At 38.9% G+C, this 20,115-nt stretch overlaps 1 protein-coding gene across 3 annotated transcripts in view; it reads left to right on the forward strand.

Annotated features, from left to right (window-relative positions):
• The window catches only part of DOCK10 (dedicator of cytokinesis 10), a 280,307-nt gene that overhangs the window by 56,413 nt on the left and 203,779 nt on the right, over positions 1–20,115 (forward strand). Inside the window, exon 1 of one of the 3 annotated variants that reach the window (XM_030916197.1) lies at positions 3,067–3,287. The exons of 1 other annotated variant lie outside the window; for it this stretch is intronic. In XM_030916197.1, coding sequence (XP_030772057.1) covers positions 3,126–3,287 — 162 coding nt within the window. In that variant the 5' untranslated portion in view covers positions 3,067–3,125. Of the gene's footprint in view, positions 1–3,066; positions 3,288–20,115 lie in introns of those variants that run through there. One more of the 3 variants, XM_030916198.1, reaches the window with a different exon arrangement.

The raw sequence follows: 20,115 nt of genomic DNA on the forward strand, positions 1-20,115 counted from the left end.
AAGAAGAATCTCCAAAGGTCATTTATTAGGCCGTGCACATTTCATGTTTGGAGGCCAAATTAATGATTCATCTTATTAATAGTTCAAATAAAAATAGCAGACACATGCTGAAGAGTTTATACCTAATCTTAAAATATTTCCTGTGTAACAAAAATTAGCCAGGTGTGGTGGTGCACGCCTGTAATCTTCGCCACTCAGGAGGCTGAGGCACGAGAATCACTTGAACCTGGGAGGCAGAGGTTGCAGTCAGCCGAGATCCTACCACTGCACTCCAGCCTGGGTGACAGAGCGAGACTCTATTTCCAAAAAAAAAAAAAGTGTCCTGTGTGTCAACATGCCTGCTAAATATGACGGAAACATGGACATGTCTCTGGGTAGATTTCTGTGTCTCCCCCAACCCAACCCAATCTCCAGCTCAATTTACTATGTAAAACATAGAGTTCAGAACCCAACCCCTTTCTTGAAACTTTGCTGCATGTTTGGAATCTTTCATGAGAAAATGTTGGAGAACATATTCAACTCTTCTTTTTTGTTTTTTTTTTTGTTTTGAGACGGAGTCTCGTCTGTCGCCCAGGCTGCAGTGCAGTGGCGCAATCTCCGCTCACTGCAAGCTCCGCCTCCCGGGTTCCCGCCATTCTCCCGCCTCAGCCTCCCGAGTAGCTGGGACTACAGGCGCCCGCCACCTCGCCCGGCTAGTTTTTTGTATTTTTAGTAGAGACAGGGTTTCACCGTGTTAGCCAGGATGGTCTCGATCTCCTGACCTCATGATCCGCCTGCCTCGGCCTCCCAAAGTGCTGGGATTACAGGCTTGAGCCACCGCGCCCGGCCTCAACTCTTCTTTCCTGCGTTTCATCTTTGTATTTCTTGTCCACTGGATAATGCTCGTGTGTATTGAATTCCAAAGTAACCAGTCCTTGGACGTTCCTTTAGCTTGATAACAGAGGCTAACAGAGAGAGGAGACAGAACAAGAGAGAGAGAATATTGAGAGTCTGTCAGCAGCCCATCAATAATAGGGGTGAATTCCTCAGAGGCAGAATTCCTCAGAAGGCGGGACTGTAATAGCTAGAAAGCATCTCATTTGTCTCCCTAAAGACTTTGGCATCTGCCAAAACATCTGATTCCAAAAGCCACCCCAGAGGTCAGCCAGATTTAGAGAGAGATGGTTAGAGATGAGTTTAGGATGTGAGGTCCATCTTGCCTGCCAAGCCCACGGTGGATAGCGGAGGGATCTGTCTTCTCTCTCCAGTTTCTGACTGAGGCTGGTGGACTATTTAAGCGTTTCCAGCTAGCCGCTTGCTGCCTGCAAGCTACGCAGCCATGAGCAGATGATCAGAACTTACGGAAGAGATTGGAGAGAGACGTCCTGGGGGATGGGAGTAAGTGGGTGGGGGTGGGCACTGCCATACAGAGAGCCCAGAGGAACTGTCCTATTTGGAAAGACACATTCACAAACATAGAAGCCCACTCTGCACTTTGTCTCTAGTGGACACCATTAGATATAGATATTCAATACACACAAGCCAGACAGGCTAAATCGTAGCCTCTCTTCAGTAAATGCCCTAGTTGTTTAGAGTAAAAATGGTTTAGATTAGCACCCGGGCAGTCTGACAAAGGTCCGGAGGGTGTAGGGAACTTGCCAGCATCATTAGCATTTTTTTCTTCTTTTTCCAGCAGCACTAAAATATATTTGCTCAAAACAGAGGTAGATGAAAAACTACTGGCAGCCAGTACTTCTTAAAAGAAAAGAAAAAGAAGCATGTTTTACTTCTCTGGGGCGAACATACCAATTAAAACGATGCTGTGTTGTGACAGATTGCTGAGCAATTAATGCGTATTTGAGCATCACGCTAGATGCTTCCGCGAAAGCAACAACCTTACTGAGGCTGGGGCAGCCACACGTTATAGCAAAACAATCCTTCCTCAAACTTCCTGCAGCACCCTTCACGCCAAGGAGCCCAGAAACCACAGAAAACATTTTTTTTCTTTGAATCTCCAAGAGTTACACTGGAAGAATTAGCTTGGCAGAAAGATCCCGACATTGAATTCTATTGGGGATTTCATACTTTCCTCATTTGTAAGCAAAATCTATTTTCCATGAGATATTTTTAGTGCAAGCAGCCCCTGTTGCCCTATTCTCTTTCACTATACCATTAGATGTTGAGGCCACTCCAGAAAGGACACGTGATTTCTAAGCATCTCTCTTTGGTTCTTTCCTAAGCGACTAGTCTCGCAGGAGTCAGGGAATACTAGACTCTTAACTACCAAAGACCTTAAAGTCCTTCCCAGAGCCTTGAATTCTTATTGATAGGATGTTAAAATGCTTTACAGCTGCTTTTTCTAAGAGGTCAGCTTGGCGGAGCTTGCTGAGTGACCTCAGTAATAGAGATATTTTCAGCCCTGCAAGCCGCCTATGTAAATATAAAAATGTATTAGGCTGCAGAACTGCATGTGTGGGAACAGAACAACCATACTATTGAAAGGAAATCACAGGGGAACACTGGTGTCTCTTACGCGGGGCTGGTTAATGCGTGCATACTTTGGTTAAATCATCTTGATCTAGTGAACTCTATGTTTCAGATAAGCCAGTTTCATTTCTGGAACTTATGAGCTATGAAAAGTAAAACCTCAATCAGTGAGATGTCCAGCGAAATTTCCTTCAGGAAGTGTTTATGTTTATAAAAAACAATCATTTTCACTCTTTACATGATGCTCATTTGCCTCTGGAAAAATTGTCAGTGTAAAGTCAGGTTTTCAGTTGTGTGATCTGAAAAAGTAATTTGTTTGTGTGTCTGAGTGGGAAAGATATATTTATTCAGACCTCTGAAAGGAGAATCGAAGAGCTTCATTGTAATGAACAGGAAACATGCTCTCGACGTGAATTGAGAAATACTCTCCGAGCGCAGTGCTCTAATATTCCTGAGTGTGTTCAGTTTCCGTGGATCAAATCTTTCCCATCTCTGCATCCAAGCTATTTGGCCATGATCAGATGATCAGAGCTCAAGGAAGTGATTGGAGAGTGAGCCGGCTGCAGCTGCAGTGTAGGCTGTTTTCAGGGACAAGGAGCCACTGTTTTGCAAACATAGCATCAACATAGAAGTTATTTTGTAGGCTCCAGGATGCAGCGATGGGCTGCACTGCCAGCATTGTTCTGCTTCAAGCTTTTCGTTCTGTGGTCCAGAGGAGCTGTCCACACATTTGTAGACGACGCCAAGAGGAACCATCCCACGAAATTTTGCCTCTGGAAAGTGACGATGAAATGAATAGACCCAGAACCCTCATCATAATGGTATGGTATCCGTGGTAAAGCAGCCTCAGTGGATTGAACTGTTATTATAGAGAGGTTACAATTTAGGGGTTTTGGTATTCAGCGTTAGACAAAGACATGTGTGACCTAGAGTTTACTACTCTGAAGTACTGTTTGGGGAAAATCTTTCAGAACTATTTCTATCATTCAAAGAGCGTATTTTCTTCTTGTTGTATGTCATGAAACTGTGCAGCTTCTCGGTCTACTAGAAATTCTCTTCTGCCTCATGTTTTGCATGTTGTTATTTAACTTTTGTGCAGAAAATAAGAGAAAAATTTGGAATTTGGTTTAAGTGAGTGGATTTTATTTTATAACTATAATTTGAAAGAAGAGCCCAAAATGGGCATTTTTTTAAATCACATGTAACCACTGAAGTTGTATAGATGCTGAGAGTTGGATCTTTAACTTCAGGATATTTGGGGCTTTTCTTTCTGATTCTGCAAAGGAAATGCCTTTCCAGAATGCTTAACTTAGGCACAATATTAGAATAAAGAATTAAGAATTTTGTAGAATGCATAGTGTTTTCATTAGAAAGCTGTTTCTTGCCGCTTGTCGAATTACACTTTTGTCTGTGCTTTGATTATAGTAAACAATGTTGTTCCTTTGTGCATCTGTTTGATCAGCAAGAATAAATTTGAGGATACAGTTCTTTCTTTAAGTTTAAAAAGAGATCTGCTTAGTCACTGAAATTAGAATAGGTGGTATGGTAAAGTCTCCAAAATTGAGGAGACATTGAAGTCTAGGTGGCTTCAGCATAATCGACTTTTTTCTCTTATATTTCAATGTCGAGATATCAAGGATGTAGTAAATAATGAATGAAAAATACCTGTTACTCTAAAAGTTCTTAAATGAAAGTCATTTGGCTTGGGCTATGCCTCTGAGTGACAGAATACTAAACTATAACATTGTTTGCCTACTTCTTCAACAAATCAATATTTTATTTTCAAAAAGCAATATTGTTCTTGAACTAGGGGGCTGTGATCATTTCTGAAAGGAAACACTAAATAGGAATAGTTTCATGTTTATTATTCCCATAAGTTTTCACAAATTAAATTTTAAAGGATTTGAAATAGTTCAATTGTCAAAGAAATCTTTGTTTTCCAAGTTTAACTCTTGTTAATAACATTAACACATTCTATAAGTATTTGCAGTGCTCATGCTATACCAGTAAGTCTTATTTTTCTAATTTTGTTAGTCTATAAAATTTTGCAGCTAGAAATTTGCAAAAAAAAAAAAAAAAAAAAAAAACCTCAAAATAACTGAGAAATTTTAAAAAGCTATTCGCTAGTCATAATATTTTTCCAAGGATCCTTTTGATTCATATAATACCTTTACTGACATTAAATAAGGTGATGAAGAATATACTAATGAGGAAAATAAAGGCTTAGAAAGGTTGAATATCTTAACATCACACAGCTGCTAAATGCCAGCTCCCCGAATCACACTTAAAGCAATGATTCCAAAAGCCAGTGTATTTTCCAGTCTGTTCACACTTCTAAGGAAATAATGATAAAACAGATAAACTGAATTTATGTAAGAAGTCTGATGGAAATCTGGAACTACTCTGAGTAAAATGTGCTCATACAAAGTCATTGTGCATCTTGAAAATTTCTTCTGGGCCACTCCAAAATTCACACCCTCGCTAATTATTTATTGCCAGCCCACGATGGTCCAAGCACTGGTTCAGGCACTTGGAATCCACCAAAAGAACAAACCCATCCAAAGTCCCTACCCTAAGTTGCAAAGTTTGAAGGTGATAGAACATTTTGCCAGTCTTCTTGTTATGGAAATGCTATACTACAATTGTGATGTTTAGTCTACAAACTTTAGCCAATGAAAATATTTTCTGTTTTCCAAGATGGTGATTTGAAAATTTTAGTGTATTTCAAAATCACCTAGGAGTTTTCATTCACGCAAATCCTTGAGCTCTTGACCCCAAAGACTCTATATGAGCAGATGTGGAGTGGAGCTCAGGAATCTGCTCTTGTACCAAGCACTCCCAGTTGATTCTGATGAAGGAGTACTTTGGATGACACTCTGAGAAACATGGCTCTGGAAGATGGTAATCTAAATTGTCCACCCCTTCTCCTCCTCTAGTGTGATGTTCTTATATTGGCTAATCGTCTTCTCGCTCTGGCTCTAAGCTTCTGAACAAACTTTGATTTTCCTTTTTTACTCACTTTCCCACTGCCCATTAGTCACCAAGTTTTATATATTGATTTTTTTTTTTTTTTTTTTTTTGTAAGATCACAGACTCTGGAGCCAGAGTGCCTAGGTTGGAATCCTGACTTCATCACTTATCAGCTGTGTGACCTTGGGCATGCTGTTTAACATCTCTGTGTCTCTTTTCCTCCACTGTAAAATGAGGATAGCAATTACGTCAAATTAGAGCAGTTGTATGGGTTTCATAAAGTAAGTGCTAAGTGCTTAGAACAGTGCCTGGATGTAATGGTAAGATGTTCGATAGGAATGTGATCAGGGATATCCTAACTGAAAAGTGACATTTGAGGAAAGACCCTAAGGAGGCAAAGGAATGATCCATGCCACTTTCAGCAGGGAAACACCTAATGCAGAAGGACCCGCCAAGGCAAAAGGCCCTAATGTGAGAAGAAGCCTGGGGTGTTAGAAGAACAGCAAGGAGGCCAGCATGTCCAGATGAGCCAAGGAGAGAGTCATAGAAGGCAAGGTCAGGGAGGCAATGCGGTCAGATCATGTCAGACACACAGCTGTCAGGAAGGCCTAGGCTTTTTCCAAGTGAGAAGAAAGCCACTGGAAGAGGCAGGCACAGAGGTTAAGAGCCTGGGCCATGCAGCCAGAATGTCAGGGTTTGAGTGGTATCTCTGCTACTCACTAGCTGTGTGATCTTGTTGAATGACTTGTCCTCCTTGTGTCTTTGTGTCTTCACTGATAAAATGTAAAAAGTAACAGTACCTACCAGTGTAAGGTTATTATAAGAATTCAGTATGTTCATAGGTGCAAATTGCTTAAAATAGTGACTGGTGAATAGTGAGTGTTATGTTAACTATAACCCCACTAACTGGGAGGCCCTGAAGCAAGGAAGTAACAGGATCTCTGGCCATAGAGGGTCAAGGGTCAAAGCAGGGAGACCATTAATTAGGAAGCGGTTGCAATGATCCCAGCCAAAGACCTGGATGGTAGTTGCTGAGGCTGTGAAAAGTAGTCAGATTCTGGAAGATCTCAAAAGTAGAACGAATAGAGTTGAATATAAAGTGTGGAAAAGGAAAAGGTGTCAGAGTTGACTGTGCTTGTTATGGCCTGAATGTCCAGAAGAACCAAGCTGCCATTCAGAGAGAGAAGAACACAGGAGCAGAAGGTTTGGAGAGAGAATCTAAGCTCACCCTAAGGATGCTGAATTTTAAATACCTGTTAGGTCTATTTATGGAGATGTCAAGTAGGAAGTTGCATATATGTCTGGAGTTTCAAGGAAGTATACAAAGAGGAGTAAAGCCTAGCCCAGTGTAAACATCAATAAATGATTGATAAATGGGATCTTTGTGTCTTCTAATCTCCTATAATATTTATAGTGTATAAATCCATTTGAAAGTTAATCACGCATTGCCTTCTAACACATCTCAGCCTATTTAATTGAATGTATAATTGTTTATTTACTTGTTGATCACATCACATATTTTTCTTATCTCACTGGTAGACAAGAAATTTCATCTACCAGAGCAATCACTTCCTAATTAATGGCCTCCTTGCTTTGATCTTGACCCTCAAAGGCAGAAAGTAAGCGTACTTTTTTTTTTTTTTTCCCCAAGATGGAGTCTTGCTCTGTCACCCAGGCTGGAGTGCAGTGGCACAATCTCAGCTCACTGCAACCTCTGCTTCCCAGGTTCAAGTGATTCTTCTGGCTCAGCCTCCCAAGTAGTTGGGATTACAGGCACATGCCACCACACCTGCTAATTTTTTGTATTTTTTTTATTTATTTATTTATTTTGAGACAGAGTCTCGCTCTGTCACCCAGGCTGGAGTGCTGTGGCCGGATCTCAGCTCACTGCAAGCTCCACCTCCCGGGTTCCCGCCATTCTCCTGCCTCAGCCTCCCGGGTAGCTGGGACTACAGGCGCCGCCACCTCGCCCGGCTAGTTTTTTGTAGTTTTTAGTAGAGACGGGGTTTCACCGTGTTAGCCAGGATGGTCTCGATCTCCTGACCTCGTGATCCGCCCGTCTCGGCCTCCCAAAGTGCTGGGATTACAGGCTTGAGCCACCGCGCCCGGCCAATTTTTTGTATTTTTAATAGAGATGAGGTTTCACCACGTTAGCCAGGCTGGTCTTGAACTCCTGACCTCGTGATCCACTCGCCTCAGCCTCCCAAAGTGCTGGTATTACAGGCGTGAGCCACCCCGCCTAGCCTCTGAGCTTCCTTCTTGCTCCGTTAGTACCCAGCCCAAAGCCTTTTACAGACTCGAAGCTAAATAAGTATCCGCTGATTATTTGATATTTTTAAGCAGCTGGCACTAATATGCAAAGTTCAGTTGATCAAGATGCCCACTTAACTCTTAATTGAAATGTCCAAGAATAAGTTAAGGATGAAGAAAGTTGCCAAGATAAATACAAGGCTTTGAATACTGATACCCTTCACAAGCCTTTGGCATTCAAAACTTCACAGTGGAAAGTTGTATCAAAGAGTCTCATTCCTGTGGTCTAGGTTCCGAATCTTTGTGCAGAGATAAGATTAGGGCTGGCATAATTGTAGTCTAGCTTATATAGTCCAAAGTGGAGAGAAATTGCTAAACATCAAAATTAACTAATGTAGATTCTTATTTAAAAGAAACACATGAATCCTGACATCTGAGACCATTACAATGGCCTATTATGATGCAGTGAAGTTTAATGGGGGGAAAATGAAGAAATTCCTTTAAAGCTCTACTTTCATCTCTCACTCAAACAATTTTTTTTGGCGGGAGAATTAACAGAAACTTTCATGATTTTTTTTTTTTTTTTTACTTCCTTTAGAGCATATTTTGTTAAAGGTCTCAGACACTAATTCAATTTATGTAGATTTACTATTTTCTGGCTAGTATCTGTTATTTCGTATGTCATTTACTCATCACCAACCCCAGAAGTTAGCTTCATTTTCAGTCTTTTTCTACCCCACTCCCCCAAAAGAGAATGTTTTTCTGTTCACACTGTGGAGTTTATAGGTGGCACAGGAGGAGAAAGAAAAGCAAGTGCTGGTCAGGCTACTAGTCTCACTTTGGTTATATGACCAATACCCACACACCAGATTCACAGGTCTCAACTCAAAAGTGAAAAAAACTTTAAAATACATGAACATTCTGGGGTTTCTCTGAAATAGTAGAAACCATAAAATTTAAATTTAGTACTGCCAAAGATCTAGCATATACAACAAGCCAAATATGGCTTTGTCTTGAATTTTGGTCTAAGGCAGGAAATTAACAATAGCCTAAATTTGCAGTGAGTTGGGAAGGTGAAATCTCTTCTGTGAATCAAGGATGTGTGCACTTATATGGCAGACATTTCCGAGTAAGAGAATTGCAGTTACTGTTCCAAGACCTCCCTAACAAGTCCTCTGTTGGTGCTCTAGAATTTGCTAGATCCAGCACTCTGATTAACTATACAGTTTGTGGGTCAAAATCTGCCTGCAGCCATACAGTGCTTGAGCTAAGAATGATTTTCACAATTTTAAATTGTTACAAAACAAAACAAAACCAAAAACAAAAGAAGGAGGAAGGGTTGGTGGCATGGGGAAAAAGATACAGACACCATATATGGCCCACCAAGCATAAAGTATTCTGACCGGTTACAGAAAATGCTTACTGACCCCTGTCTGGTGAATGACATGGCCTCAACCACAAAGGAACCTTTTTTCTTTAACTTTGGCCTCTACAGTGTATTTTCTGTTGCCTCCGACAAGATACAAAGGAACTTGGCTTTTTCTCTGGGTACCTGTTGTTCACCTGAGGGTCTGAGAACTGCTATGATTGAATAATAAACTCTGGATTTCAAGTCAGAGTCTCAAGTCTGTCACTTAATATTAATAAAAGCCCAGATGACCTAGATACGCTGACTCATTTCTCCTGGTTGGCTAAATGGGGACTATTATCTGTCCTGTCTGTTGGAAGCACCAGAATATTGAATTATTATTATTATTATTGTTATTATTATTTTAAGTTCTGGGATACATGTGCAGAACATGCAGGTTTGTTACATAGGTATACATGTGCCATGGTGGTTTGCTGCACCTATCAACCCATCATCTAGGTTTTAAGCCCCACATGCATTAGGTATTTGTCCTAATACTCTCCCTCCCCTTCCCCCCACCCCCCAACAGGCCTCAGTGTGTGATGTTCCCTTCCCTGTGTCCATGTGTTCTCATTGTTCAACTCCCACTTATGAGCAAAAACATGTGGTGTTTGGTTTTCTGTTCTTGTGACTTTTGTAGATCACATTGTAAACTAATTCACATTATAAAGTGATGGAGTCTTGCAGGTCAGCAGGCTCACATAGCTTATGAGAAATCCACAGTGGCCACTGAGCTGGTGAGAATTCATTTTATCCATTGGGTAACTCACTCAGTAATGCAGGGAGGTGATTTACATTAGGATTTCACTGTATTTGTTCCACACCCCAAAAAAGGTGGTACAGTGAACAAGAGAGGCCAGTGAGGGTGTTATCAAGCTTCTACTTGATTTGCTTTTTGACCTTCAAAAAATCTCCACATTTGGGTCCCCTGCTTGTAAGAGACAATAATTCTTTCCTGATCAAGTACTTTGAGAACCTGGTATAAGGAAGCAAGTTAAATGAAGGAAATGAATTATTTATGAAAACAGTAATTCTATATCTTTGGAACATACATTTGTTTAATTTGTGTCCTATGAATACAATCAGGACCAGAGAGGGACATACTATGGAAACTATGGAAACCTCTCCAAAGGAAATAAATTGACTCTCTTCTTAATTCCTAACCTAATAAAGTTTTATTATCAAAGAATGTTAACATGTTTTGCCCAGTTTCATCTTTTTGAGTGTATGTATGAAGAATAAACAATTTCCAGACCCTTTAAATCCTGAGCTAATGTTTCTATTTCATTTCAGTGAGGTGGAATCTTGAATATACTAATATTAACAGATTCCCCTGGGAAAGAAAGCCTGTGTCATGGAGTATGAGTTTCAACGGTCTACCATAGATGGGTATAACATGGAGCTTTAAGGCACAGAGAATCTTTGGTAGTCATTTTCCCTTGTGAACTAATTTTGAGTTGAATCCCAAAGCCACAGAAAATGGACAAATGAATTGAATGGCTTCTCTCTGGGTAAAAGAATTAATTGAATGTAATGAGAGCCTTAGTAATTAGCAACATAAATCTTCGAGGCAAAGGCTTACTAAACTCAGATTACATCCTGTATCATCTTGTTCAGATAATCTTGCATCTTTTTAATTCTCCAAATTGTACCTTTAGAAATGATTAGAAGCAAAGAAAAAATACACAAAGTCTAAAAAGAAAAAACAAAACAGCTTAAAATCCAAAACCAACACAGTGATAAAGAAAAGCAGAAAATCGGATACGGGTATGGTGGTCGGGGGAGGTGATATATAGAAACATATCAAAAACAAAGCAAATTCAACTATATGTAGATAGAGCTATAGATAAATACATATCATACACACACATATATATACTTATATATACATATTATATATATGTGTGTGTGTAAATATAGAACATTATACCTTTAGTGGATGTAAGTGTTTTGGGGGAAATCATAGTGTGAAGATGAAAAACATCATATTACCAAGTAAAAACACATAGTTTTATGGCTAGAAAAAGAAAAAATATAGACTCCAACAAATTACTGCTAATAAAACGTTTGTTAATTTTTAAAACATAATCAAATATAGAAAAAAAAACTGGTATGCTTGTTTTGGGTTTTGTTTCTTTGCCTTCTAGAATAGTGGTTTTTAGGATTTTCTCTAAACACCAGGCTTCGATATAATAAAACTTTGTGAAAACCAAGTAATACAATTGAGGATATAATGTGTCTTTTGGCAAACCAGATATAAACACAGTATTTTTGTCAGCCTTCAATAAGTTTCTTGTGGATAGCTGTTTTATTCTCAGATTTTATTTTCATGGAGCTGATTTATTCTGATGGGGCTAAAGCTTAGGGTTTTTGAAATTCATTTTTCCAAATCTATTTCATTCTGCTGGAACATAGTTTAGTTTTTAAGACCATGCCCAATACATTCAATTTGCATGCAGTGAGTTTGTCATGGTTAGATTGTCTAAACATCAGAAATTCAGTAAACAACTGAGACAATTGCCTCTTGCATTTGGTAGGCACAGATGACAATAGACTGCCGCTGCTCTGCACTTACAGTTTGGTGGCAGAGCAAAGCTCAAACAAATGGAAAATTGTAATTATGATAAGTACTTCCTTGAGAGTTGCATTCTACCTTACCTTAAAACTGCATCGTTTGAACATTGCACCTCCTCGAAGCAGTCAGGGAAGGCCTCCCCTGAGGCAGTGGCAATGGAGCTGAGACCTGGAGAATAAACAGATGCTAAGAAAGAGAAAAACACTCCATACCCAGAAACCACGTGAGAAAATGCCACGTGCCAGCCCTGATTTACATTGCATTGCCATGGGTGAGGAACCAGGGTGTGTGGGTCTGAGTGACTTACAAAAGCACTTACTGGCAGTGTGATCTCTGGGTCAGTTATTTAAATTCTGTATAGCTTGGCTTCCCCGTCTGTAAAATGAGTCGTGAGGGTACCTATCTGCCTTAGTTTCCTATTTCTGCTGTAGTAAATGACCACGAACTTAGTTTTAAACAACACACGTATTATCTTACAGTTAAAACACATGTATTACATTTCTGGCGATCAGAAATCTGAAACGGATCTCACTGGGCTAAAATTGGCAGAGCTGCATTCCTTTCTGGGGGCGGTAGGGGATAATCTGTTTCCTTGCCTTTTCCAAGTTCTAGAGGCTGCCCACATTCCTTGGTTTGTGGTCCTGGTTCATCTTCAAAGCCAGGAGCATAGTTTCTTCCAGCAACTCTCCGACTCTGACCTCTGACTCTCCCACCTTTCTCTCGTTCACTCCTAAGGACGCCAGTGATTACATTGGCCCCACCTGGATGATCCAGGCGCCGCGCCATCTCTAAGTCAGCTGATTCCAATCTGCAGCCTGGATTACACTTTGCAATGTAAATGAGGCACAGGTTCTGGGGATTAGGCCATGTACATTGTTAAAGGGACATTGTTCTGCCTACCATACTATCTATCAGGGTTGTTTTAAGGATTCATTGAGTGGATTCAAGTAAAGGACCTGTAAGAGTGCCTGGCACTTGGTAAGAACTCACTAAGTTTTTTTTATTATTATTATTGCATATATTGTCTTATCGAAACAAAGAAAAGTTTACAAACTTAATTTACTTTAAATGATTGTTATAGAAAGAAAGAATCGAACTGTTAAGTAGAAACTTAATCTGTGCTTCATAAAATGTGTGGAAATGGAAATTCAAAGTTAGCTTATTTATGGGAGTACTGTAATACTGAATAGATTATTCACACAAATAGATTATTCAAAGAACATAAGTTTATTTGAGTTTTCTTTTGTGTTATCCACTAATTGCCAGTTTTCCAAAACTTAACTTTTAGTTTCTTCTTGTTTTCCTTTCGTTATTTATTAAAGGAATGTTGCATCCTTTAATACAACTGAAATTAACCATTTAATTTCAATTTTATGGTTCTCAAATTAAGCCAAATTTAAAAATTATAAGGAACAAAATCTTGAATGTTTAGAATTTAAAACCACCACAATCGTAAAGAAAAGTCGAAAATCAGGTGAGAGAGAATGCATTTTAAGTTCAGTAAGTACAACTGAACTTATTAATTTAGATATGGAGAATAGATTGTATCTCATGTGTAATTTTAAAGTTATCTCAATGTTTTTAATGTGAGTAGATTTTTTATTACAGATTTGTAATCATTAAGAAACTTAAGAATGCAAAATTACAGAATCTTGATTCTTCTACCAGTAGGTACTCAATGAAAGGTTTGATGAATGAATGAAAGCAAGCCATATCTTATGGGTCATAAAGGTAGAAATTAGGAATACATTAGGTGGAAAGAATATGGATTCACTTGGTAGATTATCTGCATCCTTAGTATTGGTCACTGGGTAATCAAGAACCTTCTTTGCTTTCATACACTTTATGAGAACTAACTGAGTAACGCACAGATTATCTTAAAATTCTGCTTTATAAATAGTTGGAGGAAGTAAACACGGAAATAATGTCCAAAAATAATAGTTCTTTGTTGATCACTTCCAATTCTGATGATCACTTTGCTGCAAACTTTGCTCGGTATTCTTTTTTTTTTTTTTTTTTTTTTTTTTTTTTTTTTTTTTTTTTGCCACAGTCACTCTGAAGGATATTGTGATTTTTACTCCAGTATAGTTAAGGAAGAAATTAAAGCACATAGAGTAGCTCTGACCAATTGAAATATAATGTAAGCCACATATGTAATTTTAAATTTTCTAGGGACCATATTTGAAAAAGAAAAAAAGCATATTAAATTAATTTTAATAGTATATTTTCTTTAAACCTATGTATCCAAACTATTATTATATTGGCATACAATCAATATAAAAATTATTACAATACTTGATAGTCTTTTTTCACACCAAATCTTCAAAATGTAGTGTACATTTATATACATACAACACATTTCAATTTGGATACTAAATGTTTAATCACAAACATTTGTTCAGTATTCAGATTTTATAAAATTTATAGTTGAAAGAGTAAACTCATATTCCAAAGTTTCTCCAAAACTAGTTAAATGTTTTCCAATTACTGGATAAAATATTCAATTCTTAAAGTAAATCAAAATTAAATAAAATTAAAGATTTAGTTCCTTTGTCACACTAACCACATTTCAAGGACTTCATAGCCACTTATGGCTAGTGGCAGCTGCATTGAACTATACAGGTGTAGCTGTTACTGCATTTGTCCAAAGTCACCCATCTGGTGTGTCCCTAGGCAAATGTGTACCTGCCACCTTCCCTGAAAGCCCAGCCACACCCACCTCTTTCACTGCACGCCCTGCTACAGTGCAACCTTGCCCATTCCTCCCATCCCACCCACCTCCTCTCCTCTCTTCACCTGCAATCTGGCCATGCCCACTTCTTTCACTCCACCTACCTCCCCTCTCCTCTTGCAACCTGACCATGCCCCCTTCCTGCCCTCCCTGTCTCTGTTGACTCAGATCTGGGATCTCTTGCAGTGGCATTTTTCTGTTTAATATCCAATAATACAGTGGCATTATTCTGCTCAAATGGTACTTCTCTTTAAAAGTCAGGGTTTTTAATATAGATTTTATAGAATAATAAAATGCTAGAAATTTGATGTTATAGAATCCAGCTGCCTCATTGGAAGATGAAATCCAGGACCAAACAGGTCAATTGACTTATCTGTGGCTTCTACAAAGTTGCTAGCAGAACAAGGGTATTTGTTCAGGTCTCAAAATGATGAGACCCACATTCTTTTTAACTACATGATATTTCCTCCTCTTAATCCAGAAATAATGAGCTATAGTTCCAAGGTATGTGCACAATTTTAAGTGAAACTACATAGATGCTAGCTAAAAACTACAAAGTAATGTCAACAGCATAGCAAATTCTATCCAGTTTCTGGTTATCTTAGAGGAATAAATCCATTGGGAGATGAAAGCCAATTCCGTCCTAGGGATTCTTGCTCCAAACTAGTTTTTTGACTTTTCTTCAAGGATTAAATACAGAGATAATGAGTTCAAGTTAATCTGTAGAGTAAAGCAATGAGCAGAACAGATGCTGTGGAGATACCGAATGTAACTGTGGGGGCTCATGGGTCCCACGGCAGAGACAACAAAGAGAAAAAAAGGGAAAATCACTTTGTTGTAATCTCTTCAGATTGAAGGGTTTATAGAATTCTATTTTGGGAACAGACGTCTATCTCTGTCATCTTGCAGAACTCTGAATCCGGAAATGCCATGCTAGAACAGAAACAGAATCACATAATGACAAAATCTGGGTATTGATATCAGGCTTGTTGTGCCATTTGAGAACTGTAGGACTTTGGGATAATTCCCTGAGTTCCCTGAGCCTCAGTGTCCTTATTTGCAGCATGATAGGGATTCCTCACGAAGCTGTTGATGATCTAAATGAAAACTGAGTAAAAACGCTGACCACAGTGCCTGGATCACTGAGGCACTGCACCTGTTTTTAATCTGTAAAATGAGGAAAATACTTGCTGCCCACCTGCATCATAGAAATTTAAGTACTTCTACAAGTAGAAACATACGTTTATTATATTGGATTAATTCTGGGGAGACATTTTGATACACTTCAGTTCTCTTCAGTTTGATACTCTTCAGTGACTACTCTTCAGTTCTCCACTAATAAGGAAACTAGAATATTAAATAGAACACTCATCAGGTGAACAGAGTTGATCAAAAGAGGACTCAGTGGAAAAGCTAGTGAACCCAGTGATAGTCCCCAAATGAAAGCCACCGGGGGAAATGGGTGAGCCAAAAGGCAGAGAAAGGGATCAAGGACAAGGAGAGATGTAGGCAAGGAAGACGCTCCCGAGCAGGGAGAGAAATGAAGTGTGAAACTAAAGTGGCCTGTAGTTGTTAAAGGGGACTATTTAAAGGTTTGCTTTAAAACCAGCCTGCTTTTCTATCACTCTAAAACAACCTGACACTTCAGTCAGTGTCATTCCTCCACCCTGGTTTTTATTTCCTTAAAGATGTTGGTTCTTTCACAGTGGCTATCATATTTTGTCTCATTTTTGCCCATGCTGTTGAAAAGAATGCTGATGGGTTTCAAGTTAAAGATTACACATATCTGTTTCTTTAGCTCTGAAAATTGAGTGAAGCATGGCAAATCTGTAATTAATGCAACTGGGGTAGTATCACATCTTCAGGGGCTGGTATAATGGGCATCGGAGGCTTTTGTTTTGACCTCCAGGCAAATGAACCAGTGAACAGCCCTGGAGGACTCATTTGCAAAGAAGTGGGTAATAAAAAGTCTCATCACAAATACATCTTCTTTTTGCACAACTATAACAAAAAAATTATGAACCATATATTGTTCATCACAAAACGGTAAGGACCTTTGGAATCGCCCAGGTCCACCTACAGAAGCTTTTCAGATCTGTTCTTAGAAGATATTTGCTACAGATGTGGTTAAGGTCGTTAAAGATCACCAAGACGTTAAATGACTTTCTTAAAGGTGGAGATTGAAAGGAGAAATGTTAGGAATGTGGAGTGATATCATTGCTGAGTGAATTAAAAAGTAACAGAAGAAATCTGGTACCCCCATTTGAGAGGACTGCTGCTGCTTCACATGAGTGCACATTTTTAACCTTCCTTGGCAAAAGCCAGGAAGCTAATTTCAAACTGAGACCGCCGAAAAGTAGAAAAAAATCACAGCTGAACAGCTTTGCCCTGGGGTTCCGCAGAAAACACTGTGCCTCTCTGCAGCCCTCCTTATTGCCTGGATTTGGCAAGCCCTACATTGAGTTCACCTTCCTAATCTTCTGCCTCTGTTTGGTTGAAGTGTAGGGGATAGTCCTAAGTGTGTGTCTGTCTGTGGCTCGGTTTGTTTTACAGTCAGTTAAAGAGACGTTCACACTTTGTGTTGCCTTTAAACATTCAGCCCTGTTCATATCCATATATGCACTATAAATGTTTGCATGTACACATACCATGTAGCATGTAGCTGGATAAAGACTCATTTATGATATTACATACATTATCTTGGTAATCAGATTTTTAAATGGACATTGTATGTATGGAAAAAATAATCTACTATCTTAGGACTAAATCTGTTATTTTAGAACCTTGGGAAGGTAAAAACAGTAAAGATTTGAAATGATTGATTTAGAATTCATAAATTTTGGCAGCTATCTCATTTGATCGCTCACCTTCTACAGTAAATATCAAATTATCACCATTTTACAGAGAATTCCAAATCCCAAATACTCAATACCAAATGGATTAAAAGCAGCTGTGTGCCAAAGGCCAGGCATTGAAGTGGGAAATTAGGGAGAAGGGCTGGGGAAGTTGCAGATGAGAACTGTTGTGTGGGGTTGAGCTTCCTCGGCCCTCGCACCTGCCCTGCCTGGGACTGTCTTCCTTGATTCATATTCCCTGTAGTTTTATGAATCAAAAGTTTAAACTATTCTTAGTTACTGGAGGTCATTTTCTGGCGCTCCTTTTAAAATACCACATGGGAATTATTTCGGTCAGCAAAAATACTGAACATACCATTTTCTCTTAGCTCTCTCCTTGCCATGTTTCACACATACTTGATTTCCCAGCAAGTGCTCCCTTTTACAATCATAATCATGGCTTTAATTTAACATTGTTTTGTTCTCCAAATGGTTATCTTACTCTATGTTCAAAAGTTTAGATTTAGAGGACTCAGTTCAAAATTCAGCTTGTGATTTCCATTTAGATGTTTTCCCAAAATACATAATGAGTAGGTATTAGAAAACTGCAGTTGCAGAAGTATAAAAAATCAAGACAGACTAAAGCCTCTCCATTTTTTCTTTTTATATATTTTTACATTGTAAAAAGAAGTATATACTATGCGAAAAATATAAATACTGCATACTAGTATAAAATGAAAAGTGAAAACATTTGAGGTCATTTTTTAAAACTTCTTCCCTATATTTCCACACTCCTCTTAGATCCCTACAGATAACCATTACTAACAACTACATATATGTGGTTTTTCTTTTTACAATATGGATTTCCATGACATTTAACATCTGACTCATTAAGAGAAGGTCTTTCTAATTAGAAAACTAAACATGATCATGATGTAGTACACACAACACAGCCAGTTTGGGGCTTAATTTCTTGGTGTGATTTGGTGAGGAGGCCTATTGTACTCACTATTATAACATTCTTCTGTCATAGTCACCAAGTAAAGTGGCAACTTCAGAGACCTGATTATAAAATAATACTTTGGGGTTGACCTACCCAAAACCAAGCCATTGGACAAAAACCTGAAATTTTACTTGTTATGGAGATCATTAAGATATCTGAGGGCAAACTTTTTAACACCAGGTAAGACTAGAGGATAGGCCGGCCGGGCGCAGTGGCTCACGCCTGTAATCCCAGCACTTTGGGAGGCCGGGGCAGGCAGATCACTAGGTCAAGAGATACCACAGACCATGCTGGCTAACGCGGTGAAACCCCGTCTCTATTGAAAATACAGAAAAACTAGCCGGGCGTGGTGGCGGGCGCCTGTAGTCCCAGCTACTCCGGAGGCTGAGGCAGGACAATGGCGTGAACCCGGGAGGCGGAGCTTGCAGTGAGCTGAGATCACGGAGATCGCAAGATCGCACCACTGCCCTCCAGCCTGGGGGTACAGAGCGAGACTCCATCTCAAAAAAAAAAAAAAAAAAAAAAAAAAAAAATACTAGAGGATAGGATAGGGCGAACTTTATTCATTTGGTCCTGATATTCCATGAACAATGGACAGTGTCATTTCATGCACTCTTGTTTTAGCACCTACAATATTTTAGACTGAAGGGGTTTGCAAACGTGTGTAATTCCTGCCTCCTTCATCCTTGATACCATGAAATGTGAGCCTCTACTTTTTTTTCTTTTTTTTTCACCTGAGTACCTGCTTCTGGATGAGCTATTTAACTTTATTCCCATGAGCTCGCTGGTATGAAAGGTTTATCCATATTTGTTCACAGCCTCAATAAAATATAATTGGCCATAAAGCCAGCAAGTGTTGAGGCCTAGGTCCAAAGAAACTTAATATATAGCCCATTATACTCTTTCTCACACTTAGTATTTTTCTACGTCTTAAAATGAGAGTTATTCTCCTCTTTCTCAGGGATGCTGTGTGATAACAACTCAAATTTAAAGGCTGTGTGATCAAGTTTTATAACTCGCATATTGGCGATTGTAGTCTTATTGACTTCCAGAAGGAGGAAATAAAGACTTGAGATTTCTAGAAAATAGCGATAAAGCAAACATCTCCCTTTTGTTGACCTGAAGATTACATTCTGGAATTTACACATGCATAAAAGAAGAAAGTCAGTCCTACATAAATCTTAACAGGCCGTGAAGCATTTGGTGATGGTTATTTTGTATATTCAAAACAGCCTGTGATGTATCATGCTAATGCAAAGAAGCCATTATTTTCAAATAAGGTTATCTCTCTATAGGGAGAATAAGGCAACAAACAAGGGCCACAGTGGGGGAGGGGCACCATCCAACTGTGCTTTCCTAGTTGCCGATGTAATTTTTAAGTATCAAGAATATGCAGGCCCTTCAGAAAAGTCTTTCAAATCAAATTGGAGGGAATGTAGGGCTAAGAGTGGATGGTGTATAGGCTGCACACTCTGTAATGTTTGCCAAATATCTGAAGGCGTCAGAGAGTCTGTTGTGCCCACTTGCATGTTTATAGGAGAATGTTAATCAATTAGTTCAATTCTGCTATAGATAGTAAGTAATTACATTCACTGGAAGCCACAGCAATGTGATTAATAATACATTCCAATTTCCCAAAGTAGCATTTCTCCCAGCACTTAAATGTGGCTCTTTGAAAAGTACATTTTTGTATATAAGGGACATGGTTGAATTGAAATTTATTTCCCTAAAAATAATACTGTGAGAAGAAAAATACAGAGTTTTATATAATGCCTTCTGACTCTTCCTACATAAAAGGGTGAAATTTAAGTTACCTTTTTTTCCTAACAATTTTCAAATAAATTCTCAAGAAAAAGTATTTTAGGCTTAACCAGTATT

Source organism: Rhinopithecus roxellana, chromosome 14 (genome assembly GCF_007565055.1).
Source record: "Rhinopithecus roxellana isolate Shanxi Qingling chromosome 14, ASM756505v1, whole genome shotgun sequence".
Lineage (NCBI taxonomy): Eukaryota > Metazoa > Chordata > Mammalia > Primates > Cercopithecidae > Rhinopithecus > Rhinopithecus roxellana.